Genomic DNA, 24,812 nt, shown 5'->3' with positions numbered 1-24,812 from the left:
CATCCAACGTAGCCCGCCTCCCCGGCAGGGCGCTGCGAAGCCCGCCCCCTCCTCCGTGTTCCGCCCGCTGATTGGCTCGCTGGCGAAGGACCGCCGTTTCCTATTGGCTCTGCCGCTGCCATTCTGGCGGCGCGGCCCGGCGGGCTCGTCGCTGCCCCCTCTCCCCGCGCGCCGGGTGCCCCGCCCGCCGCCGGCCGCGCCCCGCCCTCCGCGGAGTCACGTGATGTTTTCGCCGCGTGCCGCCGCCGCCGCCGTGAGTGCGAGTGGCCGGAGCGACCGCGGGAGCGCGACCGGCGAGGGGCGCCGGAGGCACCGCCCGCTTCCCATGCGCGGGGGCGCTTCCCCGGTGAGCGCGGATTCCCGCTGCCCGCCCTGTGCCCCGTTCCCGGCCGCACCGGACCCTGCGTGACCCCTAAGATGGCGAGCGGGGATGGAATGGCCCGGGGGCGGCGGCGCGGTGGTGGCGGCGACGGCGAGAGGAGCCGGGCGCCCGGCACACGGGAGGCGGAGCCGCGCCCCAGCAGGAGCCCGCGTGCTCGGCGCGGCGGCGGCCGAGGGGGAGCCGGCGGCGGGCGAGGGCGGGCGCTGCCCCGTCCCCTCAGCCGCACCCACCTGCTGCTGCTGCTGCGGCGCTCGCCAGCGCCTCGCTGTGCCCGGCGCCCGAGGCCGCCCCCGCGCCGGGCCGGGCCGTTCCCTCGGCGGGCCGCGGCGGGCAGCCCCCCCGGCGGGCCGCGGCGCCGGCGAGGACGTGAGGAAGTGTGGGTACCTGCGGAAGCAGAAGCACGGACACAAGCGCTACTTCGTCCTGCGGGCCGAGAGCCACCTGGCCCCCGCCCGTCTGGAGTACTATGACAGTGAGAAGAAGTTCAAGAGCAGCCTGCGGGCGGCGGGGCCGGCGGGGCGGCCGCGCTGTGCTGCCCCCCGCCCAAGCGGGTCATTCCCCTGTACCAGTGCTTCACCGTGAGCCGCCGGGCCGACGCTAAGCACAAGCACATCATCGCCCTGTACACCAAGGACGAGTACTTCGCCATGCTGGCCGAGAACGAAGCCGAGCAGGAGGCCTGGTACCAGGCCATCAGCGAGCTCATGAATCAGAGCAAGAGGGGCTTCCTGGAGCAGGAGGACCATGCCGATCAGCAGGTGTACGAAGATGATGAGCACTACGGGGCTGCCCTGAGGCCCGGCACTGTGTTCAAGGAGGTGTGGCAGGTCAACGTGAAGCCCAAAGGCTTGGGACAAACAAAAAACCTCACTGGAGTGTATAGGTTGTGCCTCTCCAGCAAGGCCATCCACCTCGTCAAGCTGAACTCAGAGGTGCCCTCTGTTCACTTGCAGCTTATGAACATTCGCCGCTGTGGACACTCAGAGAACTTCTTCTTTATCGAAGTGGGCAGATCTGCCTCTATTGGGCCTGGAGAACTCTGGATGCAAGTGGATGATTCGGTTGTTGCCCAAAATATGCACGAGACTTTTCTGGATACCATGAAAGCTCTAAAGACCTTTGCAGAGTTCAGGCCCCGAAGCAAGAGCCAGTCTTCTGGTGGTGGCAGCGGTACCAATCCCATCTCCTTCATCACCACCAGAAGGAACTTGGGCAACCTACCCCCCAGCCAGACAGGCTTGCAGAGAAGATCTAGAACTGAGAGTGTTGCTGGAGGGACTCCTCCTACCACCAAAAGCAACAGCTCCTATCGCTTCAGAACATCCAGTGAAGGAGAAGGAACCATGACTAGACCTTTTAGGTCAGTGACTGGGAGTCTGATCCACCTGAATACTGCAAGGATGAATTTGGGCCGGCAAGAAGGAAGTGGAAGGTATGTGAGAGCTGCTTTCAGTTCGTCTTACCACACCAGGTCTGCTTCGCTGCCTGTTTCTCATTTTCCCTCCACCACAAGTCCCATCAGTGTTTCTTCCAGCAGTGGCCATGGTTCTGCTTCGGACATGCTGACCCGGCCTTCTAGCTCGTCTGTTTGTGGTTCCCCGAGTGATGGGGGATTTATCTCTTCTGATGAATACGGCTCCAGCCCTGGAGATTTCAGGTACTTTCGGGTGAGGAGTAATACACCAGATTCCCTGGGAAACACACCACCTATCAGAGAGGAGAACTGTCTGAATGAATACATGTCCATGAGTAAGCAACAGGGAGATGATGGCTCAAGAGATGATTATATGGAGGCTGAAAAGTGTTTCAGGAAAAGAACTTACTCTCTAACAAAACCAACTTCTGTAGCAGTGCAGCAGAAGACAACACAAACTACAGCTTTGTTGGATGAAGATTCTGCAGGAAATCACGGACGATTACTTTACTCTGAAACACCAAAATTGAAAGATAACCATGAATTGGAGTACAGTGACACTAACCTTGATTCCATGTGTAACCAAAGTAGGAGTAAAGCCAGGGATGATGGGTACATGCCGATGATGCCAGGAGTTGCATCTTCTTTATCCAGCACCAGTGATTATTTGCCAATGACTCCTAAAAGCATGTCTGTTCCAAAACAGATTAACAATTCATGGTCACCATCTCAGGTTGACTCCCGAGGCTATATGATGATGTTTCCAAAGGGCAGCTCTTCACCTGTACGGAGTCCTTTAACTGGATTTGCTTCTAAAGGAAGTAACGAGAAGATCGTAAACAACGAGTATATGGATATGTCACCTGGTAATTCAGCTCCAAAGCACCCCAGTGATTCAAATTATATTCACACCACTTCTGTTTCCAAAGGTTTTAGTTCATATTTCTCTTTGCCTCGAAGCTTTAAGGCATTATCAGGACAAAATGGTGACCACAGTGAATATGTTCCAATGTCTTCACCTGGAAAACTCTTGTATGGTGGACCAGAAAATGTAAAGGGGGTCAGCAGTGAGACTCTGGCTAATGGCATCTCTAAATTGCCGACACTGAAAGGTTCAGATGAAGGACTTGTGCAGAACAGGGCTACCAGGCCCACACGACTGCCCCTAGGTACGAGAGGGAGTAATACCATCCCCAGAATGTATGATCGAACAGTTCCACCTGAGCCAGCGAGTCCTGGTGAATACATAAATATTGATTTTAATGAAAAGGTGAGTAACACACCGTATTCCTTATCTGCAGAAGGATCGCCATCATCTCTAGGCTCAAGTAGTGACCACAGACAGTCACCGCTCTCTGATTACATGAGTGTTGACTTGGATGTGCAGTCACCGAAAGCAGTGAAGGAACTGTCGAACTCTCTAACAGATATTTCAATTTATGCAAGTTCCAGTATTCCTAGAAATCAACCAAACCCTGACTATGCCAGGCTTTCATTTGGTACTGCTTGTGTTAGCACAGCAAGTAACAGGACTGATGACTACACTGAGATGACATTCAACATGGCAGCAACACCACCAAGGCCATTTGCCACTGAATCTGATAATGGTGTAAAGATGGATAGTCCTTCTTCCATCGTTAATAGACTCTGCATTGTTGATCGATATGCTGGTAGCAGTAGCTTTTCTGTCCCTAGCTCTGATCCTCCTATGGGGCCGAAAGTGATTCGAGCTGACCCTCAAGGCAGGAGGAGACACAGTTCTGAAACATTCTCTTCTGCTGGGACTGTGACGACTTCATCCTCCTTCTTTACTGACAGTAGCAAAAGACACAGCTCTGCCTCATTTGACAACGTTTGGTTGAAACCGGATGAAAACATTTCTGATTGTCAGGAAAGCAAAATGTCCAGGGACACCTCAACTGGATTTCAGAATGGCTTGAACTACATTGCTCTGAATTTACGCAATGACCCTCTAAGCTGTGAGGCGAGTACTACAGCGCCAGCTTGCCATCTCCAAAATGGTACTTCAGGTTTGGACAGTGGAGCTTACGTAAGCATAGATTTCAGCAGATCAGATGGGCTGAAGTGTAACGCTGCGAGAAAAGGTTTGTAACTTTAAAAGCACTTCCCTGTCATGCTTGCTTAACCGTAGGAATTAGATTGTCTGCTTAATGCTGTCTTCAGAGTGGGGTAAATGCTTTTTATAATCTCCTGTGTTATTCTAGTGCAACCAGTTTTGTTGTAGTGCAGCATCTGAACCACTGAACAGCAGCGAGAGGGGATGTGGTCCTTGGCCTAAAGGATTTATGTGCCTCTTCTAGGCACTCAGAGGGGTTATCAAACTGTCATCTGCCTTTTTTTTTTTCTTTTATTAATTTTGCTAGCATAAGCATTAATGGTATTTCATGTTGTGAATTCTTCTCCTGAGGTTATGGTAGCTCTTGCCTTCAGTTCTGTTTTCCTCTTCTTCCCTTAGAACTAGATGACTCTTCATTTTTTTTTCCTGAACTGAAATTTTTGTAATTTGAAAGCTCAAAATGGCTAAATTTGGTTTAGACCTCAAAATTTGAGGCTTAAATGTTTCTTGTAAGTAATGTAGTTGAAATTCTTATTACAGGGTTTTTTAATGTGCAAATCTGCCCAGATTTATTTAGCTGAATCTTATGTAAACAGAACTCAGTTTTTTTTCCTTTGGAGGTTTGGTGGCTCCTTTTGAGCTCTGGCCGCCAGAGTATCCTTGTGTGCTCTGGAGAAGCCTGAGGACCTGGCTGACCAGTGGGAAGGGGGCTGAGGCAGCCCAAGGCCTTCACATTCACCACTTAGGGCTCAGCTGAGCTGTAACCTTTCCCTGGGATCTGCCTTTTGTGTAGCAGGTGAGGAATGCCTGTGCTTGAGGAAGAGCAGGCTCTAAGCAGTGTCTTCCAGGTCTGAAACTTGGGAGGGGAGGCTGCTGCCTTTCAAGTTGTCAGTGGTCTGACCCAGGTGTCAGGTAATACAGTTTTTGAAGTATGTGTAAAAATAAAGGTGTTGCAGGTGGGGAGGAAGAGTATGGGAAAGAGGAGGGACACTCCTGTTCATATGATAAGCTCTCATGGTGGGAGCAAAGCCAGTAATTAGTGGTGGTGTGCATATCCCCCGCCTGAGCAGCAGTGTGTGAGTGCTGTGCTGGAACTCTCAAAGAGTAATCATTGCTTTGGTGCCAGTGACCCACTGAACTCCTTATAGTAATTCGCCCTCCTGGTAGAAAACCAATTCTATTGGAAATGATGTTTTCCTCTCTTTGCAAATGTATGTGTAGTCAGTAATTGTTGGATACTAAGAGGAAATATTTAATCATGGTTGGACATTGATACTTGTCTACCCTGTCCACAGATAAAACAGTAAAGGGGCAGGTTGCTGCTGACTTTTATATTTTTAATATCTTTAATTACAATCCTAAACACAGAAATGATTTTTTTTTTTCTAGTTTTGCTTTAGAACTAAGTTTCTAAAGGTAGAAGGTATTGCAGGAGCTTAAAATTGTATAGCCTTTACTAGTGGAAGGTCCAAGCCTGACTAAGTTTGCATGCCATTCGGAGTCTGGCAGCACTGCTTGGGGCTGCTCAGAAATGTGTGGTTTGCTTCAGTGGTTTTTTCTCCTCTGCTTTGTTTTGTTGGTTGGAATCAAATTTAGAAGACATTGAAAGTTGCCAGTCCAAGAAGTGCTTTCTTCCAAAGTTAGTCTTTCAGCACTTCAAAGATTTGTCTGCTAAATCTGCAGTCCGAAGCACAGTGATTGCTGCGGCTGATTTGTGTTTGTTTTTTCGTGTTTTTTTTTTTTACAGCACCTCCAAAACCAGCAGAATTTTTAACTTGATCTTATTCCCCTCATATGACTAAATTCTGTGCTATAAAGTAACAAAAAATATTTTTACAAAATAAAGATGAAAAAAGAACAAAGATGTTTTCCTTTCAGCTGTACTGTAAATATTACATTGAAAAATACTTTACAAGAGATACTGTGTTTAGAAATTGTATTTATCATAAGCATTTTGCTTATGCTTATTATTGCTACAGCAAAGTGTCTACAGTCCTGTGCTAGGGGTTTTTCTCTTGTCTATTACAAGCTGCAGAGAAGTGAGAGGCATAACAGCTGCTCGCTTTTGTTGGGAATTGGAAGTTTTCTGGAAATGAAATGCATTAAAAGGAGGCAAAAACAACTCTGTGCAAAAAACATGGGCTTTGCCAGGAAATTAAGCATCTTTCTAGTCCTAAAAAGAAACACAGAATTATGCAAGGCCTGACGGTTTTTTATAAAGGCAGTGTAAAGTATTTCTGGTGTATAGTAGGAAGGTAGGTGAGGTGTGGACACCAGTCACTTGCAGGGGCTCATGAAGGGGTGAACAGGTTTTGGAATAGTCCAGGCTAAAAGCAACTTCCCAGACTTGAATACAGTACTGTATTCAAATTGGTGGTGTATATCTGTTTCTCAGCAATGACTTAAAATTCTTGATTATGAAGATAGCTGTTTACTTTCACATACAAAATCATGTCTCTAAGCTATATAGCAAGCACAGTTTTAGAAGTCTGTATTCTTTAAACAGCTTATTGGTTTCTATTGCAATAAAGCTTTTTTTTTTTAATATTTAAAAAGTTTTCTGTAATCCAGAGAAATATTTTCACATTCCATTTTAAGTAGTGAAAATGAAGCTTCACTCTTAAACCTCTTGTCTCCTGAAGAGGTGTAGTGTGCCTTTGGGTAATTGATATTTTTAATACTTTTGGAGACTTAGCAGAACAGAGTGCTGTCTTTCCTACTACATCTCACTTTTTCAGTCTCTCTGCCTGAAAAAGTGCTCTGTGGCTATATCCATTCTGAAGGAAGATACTTAGCAGATGTATTTACCCTTTACTTCCTAGAAAGGAGCTATCCCGTCTGTATTAAATTCTGTCAGGTAGAGAACTTTATCTCTTTTCCCTGAACCACAGTTTTGTTGGCAGGAAAACATTTCCTAGCCTCGGATTGTTTCCTTTTTTGTTTTGTTTGCTTAAATGGAATATTGTGTTCTGTGACTCAGCTGTGTTCTCCAAACTGCCGAGGGTGGTGTAGTGATTTCCAATGCATCACTGCTCCCTCATTGTAATTCCCAAACTACTTCTGGTTCAGGTTCACTGATGTGAGTCAAACTTTTTTTTCCTCCTTCTCCATTCATGATGTGTATGGAGGAATGGGAAAGGACAAACTTGGAATGGTAACTAGGCCTGACTTGTTACTAAACTTTGTTTGGGGGTTTAGGCAAAGCTGAGCTCAGGTTTTTTGTTGATAATGATAAAAAGAATATAAGGTCCTGATTTTCAGTGCTTGCAGTTTAAGGAGATCATTAGCAAAACAATTTCGTCATGAAATTGTTACACAATATTGAAGCAAGCGGTTTGCAGTTTTGATTACATGAATCTGAGTCATGACATTTTGTGCTAGGAGTACAGAACACTAAAGCTACTTCAAACAGGGCTTAGCTAATGTATACCTTGTTATTGGACCTTGTAGAAACTGAGCAGGATAATGAGAATGGGCGGTAATAAAATGCATAATGAGTCCTGTATAATACAAGTTTCTTCAGTCTTAATTAGAAATGTTATACCTGCAAAGATACCCTGGACTCAAAAAAACTGTTTGGAGTAAATGTAATGTTCAGCTTAATAGCAACTCAGCTATTTTACACCCACTCTTTAATCTTATCTGCTACTCTGATACTTACCAGATACTCTAACACTATGCTAAGACATTATTTAAGGTGTTCTCTAAAGTGCAGGATTATAATTTAGGTGTTCCTCACCTTTTTAATCTCCTCCTGTGCTAGGCTGGGTGAGAGTGCTGTGTACACTTCGGGAAGCTGAGAGGAAGGAAAACAACTACAGCTGTAAAGCAGAATTTATGTTCCAAATTGTCCAGATTCTTTCTGGTAACTTGCATATTTCAAATGCAAAATCTTGAAGAATATAAGGAACAATATACACTTTGAGAAATTCAGAAGCTGGAAGTTTTAGCTATTACTAATATAGTAAATGGCAGTTTATGGGATATGAGGCAAATAACTGCTCCTTTTGGGTTTCAAAGTAGTGGTTTTAAAGTTTGTTTCAAACTGAGGCTTTTCTATGTTGGCAGAATACTTAAGGCAGGGGCCCATTTAAAAATAATTTGAAGAACTCTACTGCAGCACATCCAAATGCTGCTGTGTATCCTACATCTTTGAAGTAGTGCTGGGATAATAATTCTTAAAAAAACCCAAACAACTCAAACCGTTTTAATCTTGCTGTAACAGATGCCACTTTAACAGCCTTGAGTAACTTACAGCTATGCTTAAAAATACCCAGGGTAATTTTTTCTCAAGTAGTATATGAGCTGCTGAAGGCAGAACAGATTTTTGCCTTGTGGCGTGGGAGTGAGTTAATTATGACATATTTGACCAAGAATCAGTTTGGTTTTACTTATACTTTGGTGAGAAAGTCTGAGACAAGCATATTCCCTGGCCATTGAAAGAGAATGCTTACTTGGAGTCAGTGTTGAAATACTTCTGGAAATCAGCTTTCCAGACTTCAAATCCATAGTTGCAGCTGATGGTGACATTTGTCTTTTTGGAGGTCTAAAACCTTTTGCGTGTAGCTATCTAGTAGGCTAAAGCATTGGCTGCAGGATGCAGGGTGGTCTGGGATTAATCCAGCATGGGTTCAGAGTGCTTTTTGTGGTTGTTTTTGGATTTGCTTTGTTTTTTATTTTAAAGTCTTTTGTTGAAATCTTAAATACATTATTATGCTTTTACTTTTCCCTCTACAACTTCACATTTTCCCCTCCTCCCTTGATGTCTTAGGGCCCCTTGTTCCCTTGTTGCTGGGGCAGCAGGTTGGAGTTGCAGAGGGTGGGCAGCACTTGGTTGGTCTTTCCAGAGGCTGTATTCCAGCATGTGATTACTGGGGTGGTTTGTCACTAGGTATTTCTTTGGGGTTTTTGTATGTCCAGTGGTATGTTAGCAGTAGGTAGAGTTTGGGTTTGCTTTTCTCTGCATATGGTCCTTTTTTTATGAAAGGATCTTTAATACATTTTCTTCATATTGATTGCTTGGGGGAGGATTTATACCTTGAGGTTTTGGGTGGTACTAAAAAGAGCTTATAGTACTGTGTTGTACCTTGGTGTGTGTGTGCTCTGTTTGTGGGTCTGTGGTGCTCCCAAAACCATGCTGAATTCTGTTGATTGCGCTAACAAGTTTGTTTTTCTGAGCTGAAGCAGGAAACAAACTCTAGAGTTTTATTTTAGGTACTGTTGTGATCAAATGTGGCATTCTTCAGCTCAAAGAAAAATGGAGTGATAAAACTGAAAGGCAGGTGTGAGAGAGCCAAGCTTTCTGGAGCCTGGGGATGTACTACTACTGCTGTTTTCTCCTAAAAATGGCCTGTTATCTTACGACACATCCTAAATGGTGTGTAATGACTTGACTGGAGAACTGTCCGATGGTCCACCCTGAAAATTGGCTGTTTAACTTTTTTCACTTTAGGTTCTACATATTCACAACAATCCTGTGATCAAGTTGCACTGTTGTCTTACAGGTTTAGGCAGTTATAAGGGAAAAAGTGAGAGAGAAGTATGTTCCAGTTTTAATCAAGCCCTGCAACTCTGTGAAGGTCACTCAGCTTAGGGACGGGTTATGATTTACTTGAGAGGCAGAACCGTGATCAGGAAGGGATTTCTGACATACTTGAGGGCAGTGGGAAGACAAAGGTAAATAAGCCTAACTCATCAAAGGCATTTTAGAGGTGTTACCGAGTATCTTATCTATATGATCTTGAACATATAAGTGTTTGGATTTGTGGGGATTTTGCTTCATGTGTAGTAGCATTACCCCAGGAGAAGCAGTGTTAGTAGACTGCTAGCAAGAATTTTCTGCCCTCTTGAAGTCATGAGCTGTATCTTCAGGGCCAGAGGTTGCTTATTTCCAAACATTATTTTTCTGTTGATTTAGATCTATGGTTGGATGCAACCGTTGAGACTGCACCTGTGTGTGTGTATACGTGTGTTTTGTGTGCCAGTGATTCGTGAGTTAAGTGTGAGGTCTAACCTTTTTTTATTCTTCCAAGAAGAGGGGGTTTTTGAAAGAGGTGGCTTATACTGAAATTGCTATAGTAAGGATTTGGCTGTAATCCCAAGGTGATGGTACAACTTAATGTGACTTAGGAAAATTGAAAACTTTTAAATTACTACTAAAAGTAAATAGGGGTTGTATTCATTGCATAGCATATGTATGTTATGAACTTCTATAAATACCAAACTGAATTATTATTTAGGACATAAAATAGATAAGAATAGTACTTCCTTTTTGCTAGGGTATAAAAGGCTGATAAATATGCTGCCTACTTGGAGAAAGGTTTCCTTTTTAGTAGAACAGACTTTTGCGGAATGACTGAGGATATCAAAATGCTTTTTTTTTCATCTGAAAATCATAGGAAATAATATCAAAAGGGCTGAAAAAAAACCCTATTAAAATTGATTTCTGAATTTATTGAGGCACTGATGAGGGATACTTTCCTTCCACAGGGAATAGTGTGATTCTGTTCCTGTACTCATGCTGACCCATTTTGCTTTATTCTTTATGGTTCTTGCTGACCAGATGAATTTGCCATGTAACTTTTTTTCCTTCTGGATAGCCTGAGCCTTAATCATTTTTTGGGAACTAGTACTTCTTCTTACCCAGATCTCTTAGGCTAGCAGGAGTTTGGGAAGGTCTTAGTGACAGTGAAGCCGATGCATCATTGGTAAATATACACTGATTGCATACAAGCCCAAGCAGAGCTTTTCTTGTGAGCCATGGGGTACCTCATTTGTATGAAACCCCTGTTTAAGCTATTGACAGGCACTGGGGTTTCTGTTTCCTGTATGGAATTATTTTGAATCTTAAGTTAATCTGTTAGAACAATTTGTAAGCTCTTTGCTTTTTTAGTAATACATTTGCTCCTTAACAACATTTGCTTTTTGTTATGTGAGATGCTTTGGGAGGCCTTTTTTGTCTATATTTCACCATGTGATTTTTTTGGGGGTGGGTGTTTAAGTGTTTTTAGAACAAGATGTTTTTAACTTGCAGATTGTGGTGAACAGGAAATCAGTTAGAAATGAGATGAAAAAATGAACAGATTTGATCTTGAGGTCATTCAGATGTTATTACGACAGAGTCTGTTAATGAAGCTTGTAGCTCCAGACAGGATCTCTCCAGACATGATCTCTACTTGTTGTGGAACCTGAACAGGTAGACAGGATGGAGGTCCCTGTGTGGTGCCGCAAATGTAAATGTGTTGGTCCATCTCCTAAGAAGCTTACAATTTAAAGATGAAACTAAAGGGATGGATGAAACCTAATGCGCTGGGGTGGAGAGTAAGATAGAGATCAAGGCTGCTGCCATTGGCAGAGTCGAGATAAGAGCCTGGAAGAGATAAAAGGCTGCTGAGATAGGAGAGGAAGCTGGTGGAGGCACTTGGAAGAGTATGCACATGGCAGGGAGCAAGGGAAGGTAGTGAGCTATAAATACAGCAGCTGTAATGGTTTAAATGACTTGAAAAGGTTGAGGTAAATGTCAGAACACTGGCCAGGATATTAATCTTGGTAAGAGGAATGTGGGCCAGCATGTATCTCTGAGTTAGGAGCATGTCCCAGTGTTTACTTCTCCCTTTTAGATGTGGAATGTGATAATTTTTTTCTGGTTTTATTTGTTTTTCCTTTCTGTAAGTTAATTTTCCTGCAGACATGTGGCTGGTAGATTTGGTGTGAGCGGGTGTGCAGGAATGCATACCAAAGCACAGGATCACCCTGTGCAGCATCCCATGGCAGTTAATGTTGCAGGGACTGGGGCCTCTGTTCTTGGTGACTTTGCTCCAGAAGCAGCCAAGCTGGTGGAACTGCCTTGGAGTTACTATGGTTCATTCTCGGTTGTTTTTAGGTGGCATCTCTTGAGTTTCAGGCAGCCTTCTAGCATTGGAGAGGAGGCACAGTGGGGCTTGGGAGATAGTCACCTTTAGAATTTGTAATCAATGCGCCAGAGCATTTGGAGCCCATCTCTAGATGGGGAGGTCTGTGTGAGACCTGCTCGTTGCTGCTGCAGTGCTGTCAGCTGCAGGAATGAGGTCTGTGGAAGCTGGAGTGCAGCACAATCACTTTCACAGGAGAAAGTTACTTTATTTCTGTGTCTGTAGATCAGGTTGAACAGACGCTGCAGTGATTGTGGGTAAGGCTGGAAGTGGTGGCAGTATTGAGGCTTGATTCACTGTTGAGGGTATGAGTGACTGAAATATTAACGTTGACATATTCCTCAAGGTAGACACTAAACAAGAGTTCCACACTGTTGATTAAACGTTGTCTGTGTTTAGAGTCAGTTTAACTCTGTCCTTGTGAGCTCCCAAACTGCTCCTAGAAGCTGAAGGTGCAATCCTTGGCTCTTGGGCATGTCCTGTGGTTTGAGAAGCTGTTGCTTCACACATGCAGTCCAATCTGAACCCTTCTTCTTCCTCCCCTGTATGAGCCAGGGTATGGAGTGTCCTTATGTTAATGGAGAGTCAATAATGTAATAATTAGGAAATGTGAAAAATTGATGCATGCCACTGCTGTGTGTGATAGCAGAGTGGCTGATAGTGAAGATATATTTATTTTTTCTGTGTGAGCACACATGAGCAAAAGGTGTGTAACTATGTGGGTATGTGGCTGTGTAGTAACATTCTGCCTTTGACAGTCATTTATGGCACTAGAGGTGAAAGAAAAAAGTAGTGCTGAATGCTTGCAGGTGTTGATGTCTAAAGTGGTTGAGAAGAGGGAAGGGATGAATTATGACACGTGAAACTTCGTGTAGAAAGGAAGTCTTGGGAAGGGTGGTTTGAAAGGTGGGGAGCTATTTCATTAGTCATGGGTGATACTGCCCTTTCTCTTGGTTGTGTTTATAACAATAGTTTGGCTCACTCAAGCCCCAGACCTGTGGCTGCAAGCAGACACCACCCAGCAGAGGAAGAGCAGGGCAGGTGTGTATAATACTTCCCACAAACATACACCCAGCCTCTGATTTTCTTTTTTTTTTTTTTTTTCAGCTTGGGGGATTTCTTGAACCTAATGTAGTTTGTCTGTTTTATAATCCTTTATGGATATTTAATCCAAGTACTTTTCCATCCTCTCTTTGATCCTGTATAAACTTGTGTCCACAGCAGCCTGCAATCCGTCAGGATGTGCTGCATGCAGACCTCTGTCTGTTTCGGACCCTGCTCTGTACCAGCTTTGTTTGGCAGCCCCTGGTTTGTGTAGTGGAAGAGATAACCAATCTTATCTTTTTTCTCCAGGCCACTTAGGATTGTGTAGATGCTGTGCCCTCCTCTGCCATACACTTGTTCAGTGTGTTGTACCACACATAGTGTGGACCTGTGGTATAATCTGGGCTCTTAAAATTTCCTGTTATGTCCCAATACTTCTCTGCAAGCTGAAGGATTCTTGTTACCAGTCTGTTCCTCTCTGTAAAGCTGCGTCACACCTTGCAGGAGTTTTTCTGCACTACTCAAACTTTCCAAGTATTCCAAGTCCTTTCTGGATACAGGAAGCAGGGTTGTGTATGCAGAGGTGTTTTGCTGTGGCTGTTTTCTTTCCTATTTGTTTCCAAACAGTTCATAATGCCCACTTTGCAGCAAGAGCACAGACAGGAAATATTCCTCCTGACTGGCACTGAGGGCTCCCTCCTGACCTTCGTCAGGGGAGCAGAGTGAACTGCAGCAGGTGGTATTCCCAGAACCCACACAAACAATTTTGGGGTTTTTTTGCTAAAATTTACCCATATTTTCTGTGGTTCAGGAGGTCAGGTGCAGTAACTCACACACTTGCTGTGAGAATGCTTTCTCAAAAGCGGAACTTTTTTTTAATTCTTATGCAACATGAAAATCTGAAACTTTGAACTATATGTTTTGAGGTGGAGAAGAGTTAATTTTTAGTGTTGTTGTGTTATATTGTAATAGAAATTTAGTTTAAAACCTCCAAACAAACTCAAAAAAAGCCCCAGCAACTTCTTGTCAAGCTGTCCAGTGCAATTTGACTTCGTATTAGACCTCTGCCAAAACTGCATGCAAGTTTACTAATTCTAGGAATAGTATCAGTAAAAGAGATGACATTAGGGAGTACGCATAAGGCCTTCCTAGAAACAACCCTGCTGTTTATTCAAACAGGGAAAAAAAGCCATTGTTGCAAAAGATAAGGCATTTTTGCAAAGTGAATAGAAGTTATCTTAAGGCATGGGAGAGGATTTTGGCTCATGAAATTGCTGAGCACTAGTAATAGCAAAACCATGTTTTGAATGAACAATTGTGCATAAAGTTTATTTGTAAGAGTAACTTTGCCTTCTAAATTTTAGAAGTCTAATTCACTGGAATATTGTTACCAGTTGCTGTGCTTAAGTAGTTTATCCAGTGAAAAGTGGGTCATGCAACAGGGTGTTTTTTTAACCAAATTCTGCTTGTGGAAAGTCAGTAAAATTATAGGTACAACATACATTAATTAGCTGATTTTGAGGATCATTAGTCTGTTGATGGCTGAAGAAAGTACATGGAGTATGTGCTTGGTGGTCAGCAGGTAGTTGAACACCTTGCCAAATTAGGATGTCTCTGTATGAGGGCCTTGTTTGGGTCACCCAGGCACTGTAACTGCACATGTGAGGGATGCAGCAAGTGTGTCAGGTTTTGATTTGTATTTCTAGACTAGGTGTCTGCCAGGTGCAAATTAAGAAGAAATTTGGCTTTTCTCAAGTAACACTGCTTGCCTCTAGCAAGGTCTAAAGCGATGCCATTAAAATAAGAACTCCAAGAAATAGGGCAATGACATGGGATAGTAACTGTGTATTTGGTAAGATTTGGGGCAAAAAAAAGATTTCTCACTAATTTGTGAAGAATGTATTTGGGCAAATGACCCCTCCCTGGCCCGTCTGCCGTGGGGAGGGCTCCACGTGGAACTCGCTGCCTGCTCCTGCCCTGGCCCGGCTGCTGAACAAAATGCCTTTAGATGCCATATTGTGTCCTGAGGTTGTGCTGGGTTTAGTGCTTTCCTGAACAACAGGAATATTGTGTGGCCATGTGCACAAAAAAGTCTAAGGCTGCTCTGCTGCTTATGATCTGCGTAAATCAGATTAATTCTGATTTCCCCCTAACCTGAAGTTCAGGAAATGGAGAACTTCGGCAGTGTTCTCCAGAAAGCATTAAGCTGTCTTAGTCTTTGACATGGAGATTTTAATAGTTTAATTATCTTCAATTAATATCTTCTGTAAGCAAAGCTTTTAGCTTTTTAGGAATCAGTTGCAGAATTATGTCAGTAAAGGCCTTTCCTGTGAAAACAGGTATTATATAGGATGGATTTCTTTGAGAGTATTAGGGTATGTCTGCTGTATTCTTAAAGCCTCTCAGTATGTTTCAAAGTGTCCTGACTTGTATGGCCTTGATAATTCAGATGCAGGAAATAAAGTGTAAATTAGGTATATTCTCATCTGATACATTTTCAAGTGGAACGCACTGGGTTTGCATCTAATGAATTACAACTCATTTACATCTCTGCCCCTAATTTTTATAAAACTATGTGATTTTTGCATAGAAAACTTGAAGGGTGCTTTCTCAGTGTGTTCCTTAATTTTAAATAAAACATTTTTGAGCAATGGCATGCTGCCATCCTATTTTAAATATTTGTCCCTTAGTTTCTCTTCTGCCTTGTGACCTTTTTACTCTGATTGTTCTTCAGCAAAATTCAGACAACTGCATGTAGTTTTATAATCTGATCCCATCTTAAACTGATGAATTGAAATGGAATTGTGTAATGAAGAGAGTGTTGCTTCAATTTTCCAAACTTTGCTTATATATTTTGTAAGATGAACTTTGAAAATGTTTGGATGCTTTGTAGACTCATTTTACATATTAAACATTGATAGGAAGATGAATTTGTATTGTTGTCACTAGCCTGAAGCAGTAGAACTCAATTTTGAATAAAGGCTGAGGCTTTTGTGCAAAATCTGTTAATAGAGCTGAAATTTGGATAGAAAAGCCCAGTGTATGGTGCAATGCAATGAAAACTACTTGGAGTAGTATATTTCTGGGCTGCGTGGAAAAGTTTTTTGCAGAGGTTTTTCTGCTGCTTGTTTGTTATGATCAGTTACCAGATTTTTTTTTTTTTTTTTTTTTTTTTTTTTTTTTTTTTTTTTTTTTTTTTTTTTTTTGTAGACTGAGTAGATTTTCTTGGAAGAGCTTGTGACAGTCCAGGAACAGCTGTGTGTTTACACTGCAAGTGAAAGTTCTGTCTGGCCTGGCCACTAAGTTTTATTTGGTAGCACTTATGTTTGAGAACTTCAGGGGAATGCTGGGTTACTCTGTGAGCATTGTTGTGAGCATTGTACCTCTTGACTCTGCTAGTTCACATCTCATAATTTGTTTACCTTATAGAAGAGTTTCTTCATCCTTTTTTTCTGACAGCTTCCTTTACTGTTCAGTCAGTGCTGAGTTAAATCCATTCATATGGGATCTGGTATGAAGTGCTAATCCGGTTTTTATTGTTGATCAGCAATTCTCATATCTGTACTATTAACATAAAAAATCGATGTGTGAGGAATCTTACATTGTGAGACTGAAATAAGATTATTCAGCTTCACAGAAGCACTGCTTTTTTCTTCAAGGATTGCATGGCCTCATTAGGTTTCCTTCACCAATTGGTTAATGAAAAAATGGAAGTAGATCAGGTGAGGGAGAGAAGAGCCACTAAGGAGCTTAATGTGCAGGTGCTCTTGCAACCTCTCAAAATAAGGCCACATCCCTTCAAAAGGATCCTTCTGGTAGGGGCCGCAGAGGTGGGAATCCAGGTATCAGCAGCACAACACGCACTGGCCTTGTTCTCACTTACATTAAACTCATTTTACACCTCTTTTGATGAACAACTTCTCTTGTGTAGGAGCCTCTCGATAAACCTCCCTGGTGCCCAGGTGACCCCGAGGTGCTGCTGGCTGCCTGTGGGCAGTGGCAGCACTGACCCGTGAGACTCAGTGAGGGGTTGGTGTGATCCAGTGCAGCTCCAGGGGTGTGGGGGGAAGCTCTGGCAGCTCCGTGATTCAGGAATTGTGTCAGGGCTTGTGACTGTGACTGCACAGCTGCCTCGGGCTGGGCTACAGACCCCACTCGCCCGTGGGTGCAGACGCCACTGGTCATGACATGGGATTTCTGTGATGCCTGGAGGTTGGTGCTGGGTGACCTGCGGGCCTTTGGCTGCGGTCGCCCTGCAGCATGAATGGGCTCCCAGGGACAGCCCTCGGGAGTGCTGGTGACTGCAGCACTTTGCAGGAGGGATCTGGCAATACTTCGGTCTCCTCTTAGATTTCAGATGAAATTTTTTTCTTTTATGTGGTCACATTTCACAAGTTGCTGTTTGCCTTTTCTATCTGAGAGTGATCTTTGCCTTTTCTTTCTGAGACTGATATATGTGTCCACATATATATATATATAAAATACTTGATATTTTTATACAAAAAAAAAAAGCTGATGACTCAGGGCACCAGCCAGCTGTACTACTCCAACTTCAGTATTGCAGTTTGCAGCTTTAATAAGGGGATTAGAGAAGTGGTGACAACCAATAGCTCCATGTATGAAAGACTCAAGGCTTTATGAGACTGACATCAACTTGTAGGTAATGTTTATGTGAAACTCCCTTATGTTTATTTACAGTACACACAATTTTGTTTTACCTGAAAAATGAAGAAGAAACATGTTGAAGTGTAATTTATAATCATGGGGGCAGCAAATTAATGAGCTCTTGTTCAAAAAGGGCAGCGTTTTGGGAAGGGGGGATGCAGGGGGGTCCCAGGCTTTCTTCTGGTTTCTTATAAATATATCTGTGCTGTTCTGGGTTCTGCTCAGTTACCTGGTGCTCTTGCTTTAGAATTGGTTGCCATGCTGCTGCCTGAGTACACCAGGCTGCTTCAGAGAATTAAATTTAGGACTTAAAGAGGCTTGGGGTTTTTTTGCTCTTAAGCCCTTCCCCTTCCCCTCCAAATACCTTAAATGTAACTTGCATTAGTTTATGAAAATTTCCAAACATTTTAGGTATAAATACTGAGTTCTGCCATATGGGATTGTCTGATTCAAGCACCTGGGCCTTTGCTCTTCAAAATGTTTTGGGGATGTGCTTGGAGAGATTAGAATAACTTGTCAAACAGCTTTCAGGTGTGCCTTGTGTGTAAGGCGTGGAGGAAAAATGTCCTGACAAAAGCAGAGACAGTTTTTGAAGTTCCTTTCATGTGAGCTTACAGGTCCACAGCAAGGAAAGGGTGGGGGGGTGCTGGTAAAGTTAATTTTTATTGAGTATAAGTTTAATATAGAAGCTTTAACTGTTTTAATGTTTGACTTCCATGCATTGTTGAGGTGTGATTCATTGCAAGCAGTGGTGCATATTTTCATCCTTTGGTCTTAAAACAAAACAATATTTTTCTAAAGAGGAAAATAATTTCAGAAATAAAAGCTTCAGTTGGCTTTTGTGAAAACAAAGCCGTTGCTGACCACATCATGGTCTGTGTCTACAAAGCAATAGCTTTTTGTAGTGATCTTATGATGTCTGTGAAATAACACAAATAGAGATTCTCAAGTTGTGGGTGTATTTTGGCCATTTCTTTCTTTAATTGAGGAAAAGTAAGTTACTGTATTTTTGAAATCACTGAAATATTTGGAAAATGAAACACAGCAGCCTGGACCTTGGTGAAGGCTGTGTAGGGTTAAAAGGGAGTTTCTCCTGAAGTGGATGGGACCCCCTCTATGCTTCCACACTGCTGCCAGCCCTGCCATTGCCTTTGCTTCTCTGTCTCTGGAGCCATGGGCAGCCTTTGCTGAGTGCTGGGATGGGGCAGGGCTGCTCAGCTGAGCTTTAGTCTTTTTTCTGTTTTTTTTTTTTTTTCTTGTTTCTTTTGAAGGGACACTACTTCTAGCTGGACAGAAATCAGAAGTTCTTTAGCTCAGGGTGGAGTTTGTGCATACCTCATGATTGGTTTGTAAGTAAATACACAGGTTTGCATTATTACAGATAATGCTTGTTCTTTATGTGGCCATCTTTTCTTTAGCATGTCCCTGGGGTAGAGGCAAGGAAGATCTGAGTTCTTTAGCAGTGAGGTGTAACCGATTTCCTTGTGACCCACCATAAGAGCATGGGCAGGATTAAGCTCTGAAACCTCTTCCTCTGTTCCAGGGGCCTGTCTGCCATTGCTGTGCTGTGTAATGAAGTGTTCCCATACTGCAGCTCAGGCAGCTCCCAAAGCAGGGGGAGAGCCACTGTGTGGCTTTGAGGGAAAAAGTAGCTGCCGTTTCTGTATTTGTTGTTTTCTGAAGACTAAATCTCTTGCACTTGTTGTTTCTCAATGAGAGCAACTGGCTGTTTCCTTCTTCACTGTACTACAAGGAAACATCCTGCAGGTATGTACCTCAAATCTTGGACAGAAGGTGAGCAAAGCCACCTGACTGGCAGAGGACAGTCTTGACTGAGAGGACAAAACTGGTAGAAGAAGGTCTGTCTCAACTGGGAGACAGTGCGATTCACTGGTTTGGTTGGCAGAAGCCCTCCAGACTGAAAAGCAGTGTTCACGTTGGCTCAGCTGGGAGCGGAAGGGATTTTGCAGAGAGCTGAAAAGTGACTTTTTATATGGTCCTCAATTGTGTTCACACAACTGCAGAAAGCATTTGCATGCCCTTCATCAATTTTTTTTCCACATCAGGAAGCTCCTGAGTTGCTCTCACCTCGGCATGTGAGTGGTTAATTGCAGAGCTGCTGTTGTGCTTTGAGGGCAGACTCCCTCGTTTTTTCATTTCTGCATTGTCACCCATCTGTATCTTCTGCAATACAAGATTATATTTTTTGCCCCTCATTTTACCAAGCACTTTGACTTCTGCCTTTTCGTGTCAGTTTGAAGCCCCTGAAGAAGGGAGCTGGCTGTAGCTATGTGCTTTTGTACTTGGGTGTTGCCTTTCAGTGACACTTCCTTCAAAAGGGGACGAGTGTACTACGAGGTGTTTCTAATTACAACTAAATAAAGCTTTTTCCTGAAAAGCTGAGGACAGGGCACGCAGCTGTCATGACTTGCTGCTCCTTGTTTGGAGCTGGAGGTGCGGGGAGTGTTGGTGTTGCAGCTCTGCCCTGCTGTGAGTGGGAGTGTTGGCCGTAGCCTCCGTCACACCCGGGTGAGCGGCGCTGCTCGGGTCCCCTGCGCTGCGCAGCCTCGGCAGGGGAGTGGGGGACAGTGGAGCGGGCAGCTGTGAGCCTTGGTCTGTCCCCAGCATGGGCTGGCAGGATGGGCTGGCTGCTGCCCCAGTTCCTGTCCCGTGTCCACGTGTCACTCTGGCTGCAGCGTCTCTTCAGTGCTTGCTTCAGACTCCATCGTTCTTCCTTCCCTCATGATCTCTGAAGGGTTGGCATCTGGGAGTGCCCCCTCCCTCTGCCAGGACCCACGTTCTGCATTCAGCAGCTCTCTTTCCTGCAGTGGATAAGCTCCGTGTATTCTCCTCCCTAGAAAAGAATTTTTTCCGATATAACTTGCACTTGAAATGTCACTGACTTTTTTTTCCCCCCCCTCCTTTCTAGACTGACTGCATTGCCATGGAAACCATTGTTGGAAGAGAAGACTTTTCTGCTGGTAACTCCAGAAACTGTGTGGTGCTTTTGGAAGCAAAGCTCAGCTCCAGCCGGCTACTTTCATTTCCACCAGCACGGACATAGACACACATCCTTTTAATTTTTTTTTTTTCATAGACATCAGCTCTCTACAGTTGAATTAATTTGAATTGAGATTTTTTCATAGCTGTGCTTTGGTGATGGAATTTGGTCTTTCATGTCATATCTGTTTGGGAGGCAGTGTGAACGCTAATAGGAGATCCCTGTATGTCCCTTTCTTCTTGCTGCCTCTCTCGTTAATTTAAAAAAAAAAAATTATATTCTGAGAAGTTAAAGCTGGTTTCTGATTGTCTGTTTAACGTGGGATTTACTTCTCTGGTACATTAACAAGTGGTTAGCTTAAAACATGTATTGTTTAGAAATACTTTGGCAGTTCAGGATTTTTCCAGGTGACTGGGCAGAAGGAGGGAGGGAGAGGTGCACATTAGCTTGAGGGGTGAACCTGTGGGACTGGATGGGTCTGAGAAAAAGAGACCTCTTCTGCCTTTTTTCCTTTTTTTCTTTTTTTTTTTTTAAGTTTTGCTTTTATGGTACAAGAGGTATTTCTTGAGCATAGGCTAGAGGCTTTTAAATCAAGTGTCTGTCAGAGCTTAAACAGAAATTTATTTTGCTCAGAATTTTGGTATGTACAAAGTAGGATTAATGGGCTGGTTGTCTTGTAGATTGTTTTTGTTCTTGTTTATAAATATGAATTGTGTGAAATGAGGTTTTTGTTCATGGATTCGAATGGAGAACTGCGGAGTCGTATCCAATGTTTGTGACTTCTGCATTAGACTTGTCAGCTGTAGCTTTTTAAAGGGAAACCACCCTAATTGATCTTACTTTCAACCAAAGTCCCGCTTTAAATTTGGGACTATTTTTGTTCGTTCTTTCTGGCATAATGGGGGGAAAAAAGTAAAATGTTGGCTTATCAATTGTCTTTATCCCACTGACAGAAATGTGAACAATGACTATTTGACATTTTTAAGATAAGCCCTGATTTTTCTACAATTTAAATGCTTCACTCTTGTACTGAATTTTTTTTTGGTTGAAATAAGTTTAGCTTTTTAACACTGCTATGAACTTAAAAGAGCATGACACTAGTCATTGGTACATGCAATGGATTATAAAAGGCACTGACAATTGCTAAAAGGTTTCAAAGTGGTACACAAATCCTCATGCTGTACTGCACCACACAGCTGGGAATCCTCCACATGTGTATTGTACAACGGATGTGCCAGGCTGCCTCACCTCCAACAGACAACCTTTAGATTGCTGGTACAGTTTGTGTAACAAATCAGACACTGTCAGCTTGGATTGTTCAGTGATGTGTACCTGGATCTATTTCTCAGTAGTATTGAAATGTACATGTCACTAAAATATGAGGTGATTGTTTTGGGGTTTTTTTAGGAAACACGGTACCAATCAGTTTATGCAGTGTTTAGTGACAGGAAAAACTATTGCTACAGGGTTTAAAAGCACAGACCTGTTTTTGATTCTGGAAGAGAAGTTTCAGTTGGTACAATTACTTGCTGCTAAACACACAGGAATTAAAAACATGACCACTCTTACAGACCATGATACTGTCTTGCCATATAGCTGTTGGTTGGTCTCATAAATGAATAATGCAATATGTAGACAGCTTTTTATAAAGCTTTACATCTTTTCTAAGAAATCAAAATTTGGATGAAGATAGTTCTAAACATTTAATGTGAAAGGAAAAGGTTGTTTTGAAGAAATTTGTTACATACTTATTTCATATTAGATCCCTGAGGCTGCCATTGTACAATATACAGCACTGATTTAATATATGCTGAATAAATAAGTAAATGGGTAACCTCAAGTATAGTGGTACAAATACTAATAGGTACGGCATAATAAATATGCAATCTTTTTGAATCTCTTAGTTTACAGCAACTAATTTATTCAGTATTGTGCTGGAAGAACATTTTCAGATGATGTAAAACATATCACTATATATACTACCTTCCAGCTACCCGTTTATGCTGCTGTATAGTACAAAAATACCAATGATAGAACAATGTTTGTCCTGTAAATTTAATTTGATATTGGACAGTTATTGTCTGTAAAAACTAAAACATATATGGTTGAAACTGTTCATTATATTTGCTATTTCTGCTTCACAGATCTGTTTTAAAGTTGAGCTGATTGATCTGGCTTTGTCTTCCATTGTAAATATTGTTCTGTTGTTTTCTTTGTAAAACACATCGCGTTTGCGGTTTTGGGAGACTGGCTTGAAGCTCTGTATAGTGTTTATATTTATCTGACTTGGCTTTCCATAGAGCTACTTGCAGTAAATACGTGTTCATGTAGCTCCGCGTCTGGGTTTTATTTTTAAACAAACTTTTGAGCTTTTCTGTCAGAGTGCATTTCCTCCTGCTGCAGCTGCTTCTCCTGAAAGTGGTTTTGTCACCCTGTGTCCCTGAAGATTTGAAGAAATTTTAGCAGTGTTTCAGGGCAGTGATTCCCCATCTCTCCAGTTTTGTTTGCCTTTCCACTTAGTTTAGAAGGTAACATACAGAAAAAAGCCCCGAAGTTTTCTTTGCCACGGATTCATAGTGCCGGTAAACAACTAAGCTTTGGAATGAAAAAAAGGATCAGTGCCCAATACATTTTCTGCTTTAAATGTAGAAGACTCTGGCAATTTTTTTTTTCATAACTTTGTCCATGACTGGATAAGGAAGTCTCATGATCAAAAAGTACTAGTCCTGGAAGAAATTTTTAGCAGTGTATTATCAAATAGGGGCCTGACTTCAGGGTAGGAGGGAACAAGTGTGTTTTGCTGTTTTATCTTTTGCAGTGACACTTTGGTTTTAAAGTGTCACTGTAAAAGAGATGTTAAATAGGTCTCAGTATGTGAAACCCAAACACTAATAGATAATCTCATCATTTCAAGTAATGCATCCACCTGCAAAAACAACTGAAGTCAGAAACTACCAACAAAAGGTAGTATCTTTTCAGATTCTTACTGACATGAAGGATATAGCAATAATTTTCTATAGAAAGAGGCTTTTACCCACAGATGGGAACATATACGATCTCCATAAATGTGGGTGATTACTGTGAAGTATGTTGGATGAGACCTTTCTTTAAAATTACCTGAATTAATTCTTAGCCTGTTACTCAGAACAGTACATTGAAGTTACTCCCTGGAAAGGTCAAATTTGCTGTAAGAATAGGGTTTTCCTCAAATAAACCAGCCCCTTTCTGAGGGCCCCTTTGCTAGTGTGTAGCCTGTGTTGGGAGGGAAAAGAGAACAGGACTGATCAGCCACAGCAGAAAGAGCCCTACCAGCAGTACAAACAGTGACAATTATCCAAACTCTGTCCAGACTGTTGTGACAGTGTCATGGTAAGTGCTTCAAAATACCTTTGACTGACTGGATCTGAAATGGGCCAACTGCTGGAGGGTTGTGGGTTTTTTGTGCGGGGGGGCACAATTTTACACGGATTTTTCAAGGCCCTTGGGGTGACAGAGCTCTCTTGTATCTGAAGGATGGTGAAACCCCGCAGTTAAAGCCAGAAGGCAAGTTAGACTTCCTGACTGAATCTGAAGACAGGCACTAGAATACATCTTAAAAGTCTTTGGAAATGCACTGACTAATTCTCATGGCCTGTGCATCTCCCTGAGCTCTGTGGTTCTGGAAATAACCAAATACTGGGGAGGGAGGGAAAGACCTTGTTAGAGGTACCAGGTATCAATGCAATCTGTATTGCATTTTTTTTATCCCTGTATCCTCTTCTGGGTATAGTACTAGTGTTCCCTCAAACAGATAAAGAAGTTTCTCCCCTCCTTTGTCCATGCAGAGCTGTGGAGCAGCACGTCTTGGGTAGAGTAGGAGCTCTGAGCTTGCTGTGCATGTCTGGAAGGTAGAAACTTCTCCCCCCCCATGCCCTTTTGGTAAAGAAACACAGCAAGTCTGTTTCTTTGCTTTCCTTCTGAGTTAATTTACAACTTCTTAAAGCAGTATTATGGTTACAGCCTGACTGAGTGTGAGGCAACAGCTCAGCAGGCACCGAAGCTGCTGTTAGCAGAGCAGTCAGCCCTCATCCCATGCTACACCCAGAGGCAGAGAGCCCTTTGTAGGGACAGCAGGTGTCTGGTACTGACCAGTTACTGCCACCTCAGCCGAGGCTGTCCTCAAGCAGTGCTCACCTGTCTGCTGCAAAGGGGTAGAGTTAATAATCTTTCTTTCCAAAGCTTGGAGTTCTAGAAACTTCCCCTAAATTTTAAATGTAGAACACTCACTGCTCCCCTGAGCTCATCACTGCCCCCGTCTTCCCATTAGCAGGTGTCCTGCT

The 24,812-nt window shown here is 43.0% G+C and overlaps 1 protein-coding gene across 1 annotated transcript; it reads left to right on the top strand.

Annotated features, from left to right (window-relative positions):
* The first annotated feature begins 223 nt into the window (after positions 1-223).
* Positions 224-22,823, top strand: IRS4 (insulin receptor substrate 4). Its single transcript, XM_010407718.3, is given in 3 exon segments — positions 224-887; positions 890-3,901; positions 20,422-22,823. Coding segments are annotated over 3 exon segments (3,474 nt in total). The 5' UTR covers positions 224-430; the 3' UTR covers positions 20,427-22,823.
* The last annotated feature ends 1,989 nt before the right edge of the window (positions 22,824-24,812 follow it).

The sequence above is a fragment of the Corvus cornix genome, chromosome 4A (genome assembly GCF_000738735.6).
Source record: "Corvus cornix cornix isolate S_Up_H32 chromosome 4A, ASM73873v5, whole genome shotgun sequence".
In the NCBI taxonomy this organism is placed as follows: domain Eukaryota; kingdom Metazoa; phylum Chordata; class Aves; order Passeriformes; family Corvidae; genus Corvus; species Corvus cornix.
The sequence above is the reverse complement of the archived record's forward strand: the minus strand, read 5'-3'. Positions and strand labels throughout refer to the sequence as shown.